General features: G+C 34.0%; 1 protein-coding gene and 1 pseudogene across 1 annotated transcript; both read right to left on the bottom strand.

Moving 5' to 3' along the window:
- Nucleotides 1-10,102: 10,102 nt before the first annotated feature.
- Nucleotides 10,103-11,667, bottom strand: LOC120137614 (annotated as a pseudogene).
- A 688-nt stretch (nt 11,668-12,355) lies between these two features.
- On the bottom strand, nt 12,356-13,202 carry LOC120137508. Its single transcript, XM_039153242.1, has one exon. The coding sequence runs from the start codon at nt 13,114-13,116 to the stop codon at nt 12,502-12,504; it is 615 nt and encodes a 204-aa protein (XP_039009173.1). The 5' UTR covers nt 13,117-13,202; the 3' UTR covers nt 12,356-12,501.
- Nucleotides 13,203-14,219: the final 1,017 nt, after the last annotated feature.

Genomic DNA, 14,219 nt, shown 5'->3' with positions numbered 1-14,219 from the left:
CGCACTAATTGAAGCGGAGATGGGTATAACTTTAGTGGTTAGTGGGCGGGTGTGGATTTAGAAAGTGGTACCCGTTGCGGGTAGTGGGCGGGTGATGGGTTTGAGACCTTACCTGCCCCGCATCGCCCACCCCACATCCGCCCGCCCACTAAATATACATTAAATTTTGGACCATTATGAATTTAGGTATAATTTTAGAGACTAATTTATTAATCTCAATATTGTATAAGATATAACTTATAATTTTCGGATACTTGATCCGAACTATCCGAAAATTAAAAAACGGATCGGATCAATGAGTCAACGAATCGGTCGGATCGGATTTTTTTGCACACCCCTAGCTATCAGGCGGGTCTAGTCGGGTACGTCTCTAGTTGGGTAGTAGGTGTGGGGATGGATTTGATAATATACACACATGAGCGGGTGTGGATTTAAATTTTTTTACCTATCATGGGTGGTGAGCGGGTGGTGGATTGAAAAATATTAGGTAAGTATGAGGATGGGGAGGGGATATCCGCACCCGACCCGTCCGTTTGTCATCTCAAATCAGAGCTCCGTATTTTGTAATATATTGCTTTAAGAACTGTATACTGTGTCTTTAATGTAAATGTATGTTGATTTACTATTGCGCAAATAAAATAAAGTACGGATTTACTTATCAAAAAAAAAAGTACGGATTTGGGTCGTTCTTGGACCCAACGTGACATTGCATTGTTTAAATTGGATTTAGGACACTCTCTTCTCCCAAATCCTCATTGTTTCCTTCTTTCTCCTAAATCTCCACCGACATCACCCTCTCATAAAAAATACGATTCATAAATTGGAAAAATGATGTTTGATAAGAACGTGGTAGATTCATTTTGGGGAAAGGGCTATAATTCAAGCTACAGTGATTTGAAATATGGAAAAATTTATGGTGATTTGAATACATGAAAACAACTTTTTTCCTCTCAAAATCATGGTTGATGCATGGTGAAAAATCCATGTGGGAAAAGAAGAGGATTTGAAAATTGATGATTTGTGTCTTGTTTTATATATTTAAATAATGTAATTATTGTGTATCTGAACAATGTCCGATCCGTGGTTATTCCTATATACAATATACATACATAAATTATTGTATATTTAAATAATGTAATTATTAAAATTTTACATTCAAAAGTAAGTCCATTTTTCTTACGAAAGTACTCTCTTTTCTCAGTGTTTCCACTGTTCTCTCAGATTCCTGATTCTTTTATGGACCCCTCTTTAGAGAATCTCTCTCTCGCAGATGAAGAAGAGGAGGTACTGCAGATTGGTGAGAATCCTTTACCCTCTAGAGTTTCATTTGCAAATTGCTTCGTGGGTACATTCCTAACTTCCAGTGTAATCAACTTCCAATCCATGAGGAAAACTCTCGCGGGGATATGGCATCCGATCGGTGGTATATCAATCTCGGATCTCAGGGATGAAATATTCCTATTCCGTTTATACTATGAGATCGATGCTGATAGAATCGAGAAAGAAGGCCTCTGGAATTTTAATATTCACCTTCTCATTCTTCATAGGCTTCAAGATGGTGAGGAGTGAGGACCCTCTTCTAGTCCCGTTAGATTGGGTCAACTACTGGGTTTTGGTGTACGACCTCCCTCACGGGTTCATGTCAGAACATGTGGCCAAGCAATTGGGAAACTTCATCGGTTCTTTTACCGAATATGATTCATCAGCCATTCTTCTCGAGTACAAACGGACAATGCGTATTCGAGTTAAGATTAATATTCGACAATCTCTCAAAAGGAGGAAAAAGTTTGCTCTGTCTGATGGTTCTCATGCTTATGCTCGTTTTGAGTACGAAAAGCTCATGTTATTTTGTTTTCTTTGTGGTTGGTTGGGCCACGGGGAAGGTTTTTGTCCGATTCGAGTTCTTCATCCCGGGCAAGATTTCCAATTTCAATGGGATTTGTCGTTGCGGGCACAATCAAGGAGGAACGCCCATCGGAGCTGCAAATGGTTAATTGAGGAAAGTATTGATGGCCATAAAATCTTGGGCAATTTTTCAGGAGGACATTCAGGAGATGTCCTAAAAAATTCTCAGCAGCAATCCTATTCTGATGGCATTAATTCAGGAGAATCCCACATTCACCGTTTGGTTGGCCGGGAATGTTATTCTAGGTAATGTTTTATTACCAATAGTAAATTTTTTGGAGTATATTACCGAAAATGTCATTACCCAATTCCCTTAGGTATTGTTGAATTACCGGCATTTTGGACTAAAATGCCCTTAAAAAATTCAAAAATATCATTCTTCTGTCATTGAATAATAAAAATTCTACGAAGGTTAAATTATAAATCTATCCTTAAACTATTTTAGATTTACAAAAAAAAATCTATAATTAAAATTTTATATGAAGTATAGGGGTTAAAATAAAATTTTACCCTTTCATTAAACCTTTTTATATTTTCAATTTTGTAAAAAAATTATATAAATTTTATGAATTTAATTTTTTTAAAGAATATATGTAAATATTTTTCAACTTGTTAAAAAACAAATATATAATAATTACAATTTGGTCAAATATACATTCCAATAATCTTTTATTCATTTAACCAAACACGGTAATCTTACATTCTTGCTAAACCAACCAAACATAAAATACAACATTCGTAGTAATCATATTCTCTGATAATCTTTTATTCTAACTGATAATCTTACATTCCGTAAACCAAATACACCCTAAGGGTGGTAAGTCAATGAGTGGACTTTACTATGGGCCTCAAAATACCCAATACCTTTCCACGGCCTTCTAAGGTTTCTTTTGATACAATTATGCGTGACAATGAGGAGGATAGCCCAATCCAGCACTCTGATGGCTCAAAACGTCCTCGTATTATTTCTTCAACAGCAGTGGTTTCTCTGTATCCAGATTATACTCATGTTTTTGGAGGTTCAACCTCTTCCACTAATAAAAATTGAATCGGCAGATCTGTTCAATCAGGCCAGTCAGGGCCAATGAAGCTCCTTAGCTGGAATGTCTGAGGTTTGGAGAAATCTCAGACGGTTAGGCGTCTCCGTCACTTTGTACGGAGCGTGAACCCCTCTGTGGTTTTTCTGATTGAAACGAAACTACAGGTACTTGTATGGAAAAAGTTCGCAAATTGTGTGGTTTCCCGAATGAGATTAATGTTGATTCTGATGGTCGTAGTGGTGGTTTGTGTCTGGGTTGGAAAGATAGCTATAAAATTTCTCTTCGCTCTTATTCGCCTCGTCATATTGACTTCTTCGTTGATGATGATTCAGATGGAAATTCGTGGAGATGCACTGGTTTCTATGGTGCACAGGAGGAGGGACTTCGATAATCTTCGTGGAATCTTCTTCTCCATCTTAATGACTGTCCGCATGTTCCCTGGATGGTAATTGGCGATTTTAACGAACTGATGTATGCAACTGAAAAGCGTGGTGGTTTACCACGGAGTGGACGCCAAATCCGGGGTTTTAGATCAACTCTGTCGGATTGTCAGTTATCCGATTTGGGGTATACAGGCCCATGGTTTACATGGGAAAGGGGCCGTCTCAACTCGAACCTTATAAGAGAACATCATGATAGAGGTGTTGCTAATGATGGCTGGTGGGATCTTTTTCCAGCTTTCAAGCTGGAACACCTCACTCATTCATTCTCAGATCATTGTCCTCTTAAGTGGCACTTCAAATTCGAGGTTGCCTGACTTTTAGAGGATTCATGTGCTAGTGAAGTGTCTCGCTTGTGGAACTCGGTTGCGGGTTCAGTTCCGCTGAAATTAAAACCGATTTGCACTAGTTTAGACGAGTGGTTCGTAAAAGTCCGAGCCAGCAAGAAAATCACTTGCAAAGACCTCCATCACCGTCTAGCCGAGTTATCGAATGCTAATCCCACGGATGATGTTCTTGGGGAGATCTTAGAAGTAAAGCTTGCTTTAAATCTGAAGGCTGAAAAAGATGAAATTTACTGGGAACGGCGTGCTCGTGCGAACTGGATTAATAATGGGGATAAGAATACAACCTTTTTTCACAGGTTTGCTTCCTTCAGGAAAAATATTAATCGTGTAGAGCACCTGCATGATGATAATGGAGTTTGTTTTTCAAACATAGAGGATTTATTGGAAGTTGCTGCTAATTATTTTGGTTCCATTTTCTCCTCAAATGGCAGTAACTCTTTCGACCAAATACTTCAAGGTGTAACTCATTGCATTTCAGATGCTATTAATGTCTCCCTCTTGCGTTCTTATACTCGTGAGGAAATATATACTGCTTTGAAGTCCATGAGCCCCTATAAGGCTTCTGGCGAGGATGGGTTGGGCGCTGTCTTCTATCAACGTTTTTGGCACGTGTTGGGTCAGGAAATCTATGCTTATTGTATTGATGTTTTATCCGAAGTTCAAGATATTGCTGAAATTAATCATACAAGAATCGTCTTGATCCCAAAAGTGAGAAATCCTAATCACGAGTCAATTCCGGCCAATCTCCCTTTGTAATGTGCTCTACAATATCATTTTAAAGTGTCTAATCTTATTACACTAACTAGTTTCTCCTATAATTAATATAAATAAATATAATTAAATATTAAATTAATTAGATGGAATATGATTCCTCTCACATCATATGATGCGACAACAATCAACTAATTTAATTTCGACTTTAAATGATGCGGGTTTTATTAAATTAAGGCTTAATATAAAAATAAGTGTTGAAATTACGTCTGGAAAAATGTTTTAATGTCTAAAGAATTTTTCGTTAAAAATATGTGTCTAATGTTTTCTCGGTTATACTATTAGGTGGCTAAAGTTTATCTTTTAATTTTTTAATAATAAAAATATTATTTTTAATTAAAAACTAATAGAAAAGTTTATTTTATTTATAAAAAATCCAATTTTTATTGAAATTATAAAAAAGACCCTAAAAAATTAAATCTTTCATTTAACCCATACTACCAACCAATACTACCAACCATCGGTCATCTTCGGCCATCATCGTCGAACGGTTGAGTTTTGATCGGAATACCACGGTGGTTTAAATGGTGGCGACGATGTGGTTTATGGACGTCGAAATCGGTCAGAATCGAGGAAAAACGACGATGGTGGTTTAAAATTTGACGAATCTTTAAACGCTTCTCCATGAAAAATGGCGACATATTATGACGAAAGGTCAACGGAGGTTTGATCGGGGGTCAACGCCAGTGATGACGGTGGTGACGGTCATTGCTAACCAGTCGACGACCGTTGGAAGGGGGAAGGGAGAAGGGGAGAGGGGGAGGGGTTCTGTTTTTTCTTTTTGTAGATTTTTAAAAAAAAAATAAATTCACAAAATTACCAAAATGTGACATGTGTCATTTAACAGAGATATTTAACAGCGGTTAAAGTCCGGACACTTAAAAATATTACGTTTAAAACATTAGCCACCTATTTTTAACAAAAAAATCTTTAAACACTAAAAAGTTTTTCGAGTAATAGTTTCATCACTTATTTTTGTATCAAGCCTTAAATTAAATATGATAAACAAAAGCAAAATAGTTATATTGAAAACAAATTTAGGGGAATACCAAGATTTAGAAAATTAAGAAATGGTGTTGGAGGAAAATTATTTAGAGAATTGAAGTGATTTTTATCTTAATGAGATAAATTCTTATATTTTGGTAAAGTCGATTATAGTTGTTAATGAGTTTTATTAATTTTAAAATAAATTAATTTAACATATCGTATTGTTTGTCTTAGTTTTGCCATGTATATATATCTATATGCTTAATTCTTTTGGTTAAAAGTTCATTGACTAAATAGAATATATCAAGTAATTACAGTGGCAAAAGGTTTATCGATCTTATTAGATGTTATAGGTTTGAATAATAGTGTGTGTATGCATATATCATGTTGTAATCACCTCATATTACTAAAATAAAATATTGACTTAAAACATGGACCAAATTATTTTAGTCATGATTGTTATCTCTAGAGATCTTAAGTTTATACACCAATGGTTATAAGGTATTTAAACCTCTATTATCAAATGATTAAGGTTGCATTTGAAGTGGCTTTTTAAATGCACTTTTAGTTATAAAAAAAAAACATGTTTTGACAGCAAAATCAATGCCAAAAGGGTAACAAATGAAAAAAAAATTATGGTAGAAACGATGGTTTCAAACCAACCGCAAAAGCTATAATTTGTAGCTTTTTATTTTTTAACTTCGTGTTTGAGAGTAAATTATAATTTTATCCTTATTAATGCAAGGGTTCCGCTCAATTATATATTTATATTTTATTTTAATAATTTAATATTAAAATTCTTAAAAAATAATTTATTTCTTAATAATTTATTTTAATTATTTAAAATTAAATAAAATTTATAATTCATTAATAAAATATTTTATATCCACATGTTAAAAAGTATCGATAATATAGTTTTTCTTAATAAAATAGTTCATTTATAAAAATATTATTAATGAGTTCTATTAAAATATTTTTATATTTTCATTATAGTTTAAGTAATATATTTTATATATCATAATATTAATAAGTGTAAATATAATTTAAATTCTATATTTTTAATTTATAACATAATGTCTATTGACATTTTATCTTTTCAAAATCGTTTTTAATAACAATCTCAAACAGTTAAATTTTAAACTCCGCGTTTAAACAACACTTTTAAAAGTTATTTTGTAGCCATTTTTAAAAGTTAATTTCAAAGGCTCTACCAAACTGGTTCTAAAAATCTTTACAACCCATACTATCAAAATAGAAAAAAGTCTATTGACTTAAATATGAATGAGACGAAACTTGCATGATTGAAGTGCTTTTGATGGAGTTTTTAAGTCACCATAAACAGAGAGGGACACATGATTTTATGTTAGCGAGGACGAATTAGAATTTATCAAAATTTAGGAGGCTAAACTTAAATTTATAAAATTTTAGAGGGCGAAAATAAATTTTTAATAGAAAATATATAAAAAATCTTAATGATATGATGCTTTTAAAATTTTAGAGAGAACGACCGCTCTCACCCGTCTTCGCCTATGTCGATCTCTGACCTTAAAGAGCAATGACGTGCACAATGCATCATAACGTTAGAAAATGGCGCTGACATAATATAGAGTTTAGTAATTAGTAGTGTTTGGCGTCCAGACATACCAAGGATCTGTCTCAATGTCATCCGAGGACAACTCCTTGATTATCAAATCCCTCTAATTGTTTGTTTGGTACAACTCCTGCATCACTCGAAGAGCACCCATGGATCTGACTCTTGCTCTTTCCCTTTTACCCATGTATCGTTTAATATTACGGAGGGAGATGCTCTCATTTCTTTTCTCATCAGGCCTCACTTTTAGAATGCGCCTCCTCCTGTTTAAAGTGTTTTTCTGCCGTCCGGACATGCCACTAAAATGTTGTTCTCTTTACATTGCTTCTTCATCTTGTTTATCTAGAACTCGATTATATTCGTTAGACAATCGCACCCATTGGAGGGTCACACTATTAAGTTTAGCGGTGTACTCTATAATAATATCGATAAGAATGTAGGAAGATGTCATTTTATACCATTGGAGGGCCACACTATTAAGTTTAGCGGTGTACTCTATAATAATATCGATAAGAATGTAGGAAGATGTCATTTTATACGACTTGGAACAAGAATCTTTGACCAGTCCTTGAGCCTCCGGCACGGTAGTCGGACACTGCGGAACAGCAGCCTAAGCAATCTGAGAATAGCAGAACATGAAGAGAAGTCATGGACCCAAAGATAATATTATAAAAAGTAAAAACCATAAAAATACAAAGGAATCAAACATTAAATACATAAATATACTTGAAAATTTTGTTAAAATAACCATTAACTTCAGAGGCCAGTCCAACCGAATTATAGACATTAGAAATTGTTAAAATATATGTTAACTGAGACCATGCGGCAATAAATGCTATTGAACTTCCAGAACTATCTGCATAAGTTATCTGAATCACTTATCTGATACCCAAAGCATTTTTATTAACAAATGAACTACACTAACCTGAGATTCAAACCAACCAATAAAATTAAGTCCAATATACTCATTAAGAAATCTATTTTTACTATATTTGGATCTTACAACATAAAGAACTATTAGTTTTCATCATTAATGTATATGCATAAATCATCGAAATATACGGCAAAAGAGATATTTAAGGATCAAAGTAATCAAGTCCAATAACAACCCACATATCATAATCCATCTATAATTTAAAATCAACAACATATTAACGGATTAGCTCCATCCACACACTAAATCGGGCTGAAACTTGAAAGCAAACCAATAAAAATCAAAGCATCATAAATATCAGCCAAACCAAAGAAAAGCAAGATTGCCCCTGACCACTAAATCAAGTGCGTGATTAAACACATATAAACAAATGAGGATCAAAGTAATCTAAGATTCCAAGAAACAAACGGAATATTATGATTATGTGAAGATAACAGAAGGGCATCACAACATCAACCAAAATCAAATGTGTAACCAAATGCACATGAACATACCTTCAGTTTTCACTAACGTTCCTCTTGTAGTTCAAAACCCTGGTATACGTTGCAGACATTATTTTAAGCAATATCTAAATATTTTATATTACACATATTTCTAGTGACGGATTAAGAAAAAAATTTCAAGGTGAGCACATATATATATTAATCACATAAAAATTTGATAAAGGATGGATACGACTAAAATTCCAGGATAGATATGCTTTTCACTAATCTAGTAACAATGATAAATCCTATCTCATATTTATAGATTTTAGTGTTTATTAGATTTTTTTAAAAAAAATAGTGTTCATTGGATTGTTGATACATGTCAACAATTTAGCTTTTAATCTTATAAATGTTGAAAATCTTTTAGATAATACTAGATATAATATCAAATATTACAAATATCTAGAATATTTTACGAATATTTTTAGATATACATTATTTTTATATTATTTTAGAATATTCTCAAGATATATCTCATAAATGATAATTATGCATTATAGTAACTTTCCAACATTGACATTTTTAATAATTAAAAGAAAAATATTTTATTAGAAAAAATATTTTATTTTAAAATAAATAAATATTTTATTTTAAAATAACTAAATATTTTATTTTAAAATAAATAAATATTTCATTTTAATTTTTAAAATGTATTTATCAATTAATGTTATAAAATATATATTTAATTTAGCGATTTGATTATATGTTGATTTAGTATTTGTAAATTTTAATTATTTGATTTAATATGCATAAAATTTTTTATTTGATTTAATATATATATATATGTGTGTGTGTGTTATTTTGATATTATGTTTGATATTTATAAATTTATGTTTGGTATATATTAATTAATTTAAATATAATATTTTAATTTTTGAAAAGTTGTTCGATGTCGGTTAATCCATGTGGTTTTAGAGAATCTTTGTCCACTCGTCGTCGTGAAGTTGCTCAACGTACGGATTTATGATAGAAAATGTTCGTTTTCACGAAAAAATCTCAATAAAAGTTTGACATTTCCTTTAAATTTGTTCTATTTATTTTAGTTCTTCTCTATTTTTTTAGGTTTGTAATTTTTTTGACAGATTTTTATATTTTGTGACATTTTTCTTATAGATTATACTCTTATCATGTAATTAGAGTTTTTCTAGATTAATCCCGCTAAAATCTTAATAATAATTTTATAATTTTCCGGTATTGGGTACAAAGTAAATTTGGAGGGGTTAGGAGTAGAATTAACCAGATGCTGATTGCTTTTGAGATTAAGGGTATTGGATCTCAAATATATATTAAATTTGGGTTGCATATTAGATTTGAGTTTTAACTAATTTTATTTTTGGTTTTATATTAATTCGAGCTTGATGAATGAATTTCTAAACTCAAACAAAAATAATATTTATAATAGACATTTTAATTACCTTTTGAACCTAAATAAATTTAAGGTGAAAAAATTTAAAGTAGGTACAAATTAATTTTAAAATAAACATATATATATAAAAATTAATTAATTAATTAATTTTAAATTTCAAGTTGGGCAAGTTGGGCAAGCATATAGATCTGCCAATGCATATTTCTCACACTTCTTTTGAGAGAGATTTCTCATAATTAAATTTGGTTAACAGGTTTAATTTTAAAATAGAAGATCGACAAAATATGGGATTCATCCGGTCTGCCAGAATGGCCAAGAAGGTCGACAATGCAAGTATAATGATCAGTTTTGGGGCTTATTTGGTAGTTTCGAAGCATGAAATTGAACAAATCCAAACCCTCGTCCACCAAACCAGCATGGCTGCAGGCATGCAGCACAGAATCGAATGTCACTTCATTAGGCTTTACCCCGGGTCGAACCATCTCTGTGAAAAGAGAAACAGCAACCTCACCGTTCCCATGTGGTCCATTACCAGCTTTTATCAAACTCTATGGATAAATGTCCTTGTTCACGTCGGGTATCCCGTCAAAGACCATGTGAGCAGATTCTAAACAACCTTATTTTGAAATATATATCAACCACCGCAGTAGCGATTTCACTGTTTGACAATAATCCAGACCTTACCAAATAAGAATGCATGTTCATTGCTTGCTGTAATTTCGCATGGATGGCATATGCAGGTAGAAAACTTTTCGAATTAGCACCATCAGGTTTCACACATTCCATCGGCATTTCTTTAAAAAGTTGTATTGCTTCATTCCCAAGTCTATTATGAATGCACCCAGCAAGAATTGCATTCCATGGAACCGTTTTCTTTTTCGAAGTTCTCTCGAAAGCTCGGAAGCTAAGATCAATACGATCGCATTTAGCATACATATCAATCAACGAAGTCTCCACCGTAACATCAGACTCGAGTTTTTGCCTTATTGCCCAACCATGCAAGCACCTAACGTCTGTTAAATTGTTCGACTCCCCACAAGCTGAAAGAAGAGATGCAAGGGTAACCGAATTACGCCTCACAACTTCAAGTACCATCGAGAAGCAGAGTCTCAGTGTAGCTCGTAAATCGCCATTCGAAATATGCACATTGATCAAAGAAGTCCAAGTCACCACAAATCTCTCATCCATCCCATCGAAAACCGACCTAGCTTCCGCCATACTCCCACATTTTGCAAACATATCCACCAATGCATTCCTTAATACTATTTCCTTCTTCGATCCCAACCCTTATCTTTTACCAACTCATAAACCCTTCATCCCCCAACCACCAGAGCCTTCAAAAATCCACAAACAGGCAAAACAGAAACAACGGTAGCACAGTCCATTACCAGTTTACCACTTCATTATCCACCATCTTATTATAAATCCCCAAAGCTTCATTCATCACAAAGCTGTCCTTTTCAAGACCACCCATCAAAGCTCTCCCATGAACTACCCTACCAAAACCAACCGATTTTTCTTCCCCGGTAGTCTTAAAAACAAAAGGGTAAGTAAAATTACCCACCATGCATTTTCCCAAGCAAATCATCTCAACAAAAAAATTAAGGGTTTCCAAACAAAAACCATGTTTTGTGTACAATTTGAACATTATGTTATATGAAAACAAAGTTGGTTGAGGCATTTCATCGAACAGTTTGCGAGTATTTTCTATGTGACCACAACTTCCATAAGAGCACGACAGGTCTGCCTTCTCTGTCAGCAATACGCCCTTTTTTGTACGGAAATTTATGTTTCTATACATTGATTAATTGGGTAAACTCCTATTATTTAGTTTACGTTTTGTTTATTTAATTATTAATTTTCTCATTAATCCTATCATTAAATTTTTAACAGTGATGTTGATGTGATATTTTTTTTATTTTTAATATTGACATAACATTATTTTACGTTTTGTTGGTTTACAAGGTGGGATATGTATGTCGAGCATGGGAAGACCGGTTTCATACGAGAGAGCGGTGGCTTGGAAGGTGTTGAATGAAGAAGAAAATGCTCATTGCATCTGCTTTATGTTCATCAACTGGTCTTTTGTCTGAAAGTTAAGATCAGAAAAGAGGTGTAACTTGTAAGAACTCCTCAAGTATCCTATCTTTTGTTGGCATGTTTTAATTCCCTACTTGAAAGAACCCATACTTCGTTACTGGAATCTTATGGTACAATGTTTCTATTTAAGAAACGTTTAAAATTTGTGTAAGTATGGTTTCAGTGATTAAGGAAGTTTTGTTCTCCCTTGACAATCCAGGTTCGAGCAGCGTAATTTGTATAGGTATATGAGTTTATCCGAGTCCAAATACCTATCTCCCATAGTATTGATGCTCAAAATAATACTAATCATTTATTGATACATATACAATACTACCTCGGAATACATGATTTACTCTAAAGCAAGATTAGAAAGCAAATCAACCAGGGTTAGGAAAATAATGTACTCCATGAGTTGATTTTGATGTATAAAACATAGTTGGAACCCAACCAAAAAAAACTCATCACTGTGATGGTGATGAGTACAAGGCTTGATCCATAGAAGAAGACGGTCCAAGAGCAAAATAACAATGGACAAATTATTATATATGATTTATCAGTTTGCAACCCTGAGATCCTTCATCTCCCTTACGATTGCCGGAATGCAACTGGAACTCCTAGCAATCCCACCTTTGTTCTGAGCTCCTCGATTATCCCTATGGCTAAAAGTCTTAGCCCTAAGGCTTTTCCCTTCGGGCCTCGACCCTTTCCTCAATATCTCCCTCATCGCCTCCGCCGTCAGCAACGCTGGATAAGCTCTGCCAAACTTGTTGAACTTGGCGCACCTGTTCATATGTGCACCAAGTGCTTCTTCTATCTTTTCGTGTCCTCCGATCTTCTCCATCTCTTCTTTCACGGCCTCGGAACATAGCCCGCATATCCATTTCCCCATGTACTTGTTCCGGACACGGTCGATGTACTCCGGCGTACACTCTTCGCTCATCCCGCAACACTCGCACTTTGCGTCTTCGACTTCTGATATCGCCGGCAGCTGGTTCTCATCATCTCCTGGAGGTGGTGCAGCTTCTTTGTAACTCTGGATCACATCCTTGGTTAGAAAAGAGATGTCCGATACCGTTCGATTCAGGCTGTCGTTTGAGACTCTTGGTGGCTTGGGGAAGTTGGTGGTTCTGGCATATGTGCTCGTAACAGCCTCTGCATGCGGCGCCATATTGAAGTGGACAAAGAAAACCCCTAATAAGTTTTAGATAATAATACGTAGGAAAACAAGTGAGAATTGAGGTTAGAGGAACCACCACCAGTGGTCGATTTATATAGGGAGAGAGGGGGTTAAGTGGGATATAGTTCGAGTGAAGTAATTAGTGGATGTGTTGGACTTGCAGGTCGGCCATCAGCCTATCAGCAACTGCACGGGAGAGTTTATAGTAGATTTTTCTGGATATGTATGTCATCAACTTGTTCATTTAACCCAGAGAGGAAGCATCATTGTCATTTCATGAAAAAGTTTGTGTTTCATGTTCAGCTGATTCGAGTAATATGGAACACAAGTTATCACGTACACAAATGGGGAATTCACGTGAGAGTCTCAGATAGCCATACGTAGCTTAGCCAGCCAACTACCTCTTCTTTTATGGAGACGATAACAGACAGGACGTACGCTCAATAAGAACCCAACATGTCCACGAAGAGCAGCAGCAGCAGCTAGCCACAGGGAGAGTGTCTGATCAAAATTTAAAGGTAAAATGATAAAGTAATTCACATTTATCTTGCAAAAAAGGGTTTTGGAAACACTCCATTAACATCAACAAAAAAGGGTTTTTGTCTATTTTTTTTTAAAGAACTTTCAAATGTAAAACCATTTTAGCTCGACATACTGTTTAAAAGATTTAACTCAATTATAGATGTATTTGATTCAACTTCACTCATTTTTTTTTCAAATTATGTTGAAGGTACAATTTCACATTAATCTCTAAAAAAAAGTTCTAAAATTATAGTTTAGTATAATGGTAAAATTACACTCTGGCCCATTCAAAGATTATTAATTCAATTTTAATTCCCTTAAATACAATTTCTGCCAATCCAGGGACATATCTGGGAGTTTCTTCTTTGTGGGGGGAAGACTAAGCTTCTAATGCAGATACTACTATACTAGTAGTATCTATTAGTGACGGCTATATATATACACCCTTTCGATCTATACATAACAGTAATGATCTTATACATGACGCAAACATATAAAAAATAATTAATTTAAAATCAATATATAAATCCTAATATTGGCCGATTATCGACTACGACTCTTCATTTAAGTTA

Source organism: Hibiscus syriacus, unplaced genomic scaffold, assembly GCF_006381635.1.
Source record: "Hibiscus syriacus cultivar Baekdansim isolate YM2019G1 unplaced genomic scaffold, ASM638163v2 tig00110674_pilon, whole genome shotgun sequence".
In the NCBI taxonomy this organism is placed as follows: domain Eukaryota; kingdom Viridiplantae; phylum Streptophyta; class Magnoliopsida; order Malvales; family Malvaceae; genus Hibiscus; species Hibiscus syriacus.
This window is presented reverse-complemented; position numbering and strand designations above follow the sequence as displayed.

Excerpts from the sequence above, each read along its gene's own strand:
- LOC120137508 (XM_039153242.1), bottom strand. The coding sequence starts at position 13,116 with ATGGCGCCGCATGCAGAGGCTGTTACGAGCACATATGCCAGAACCACC.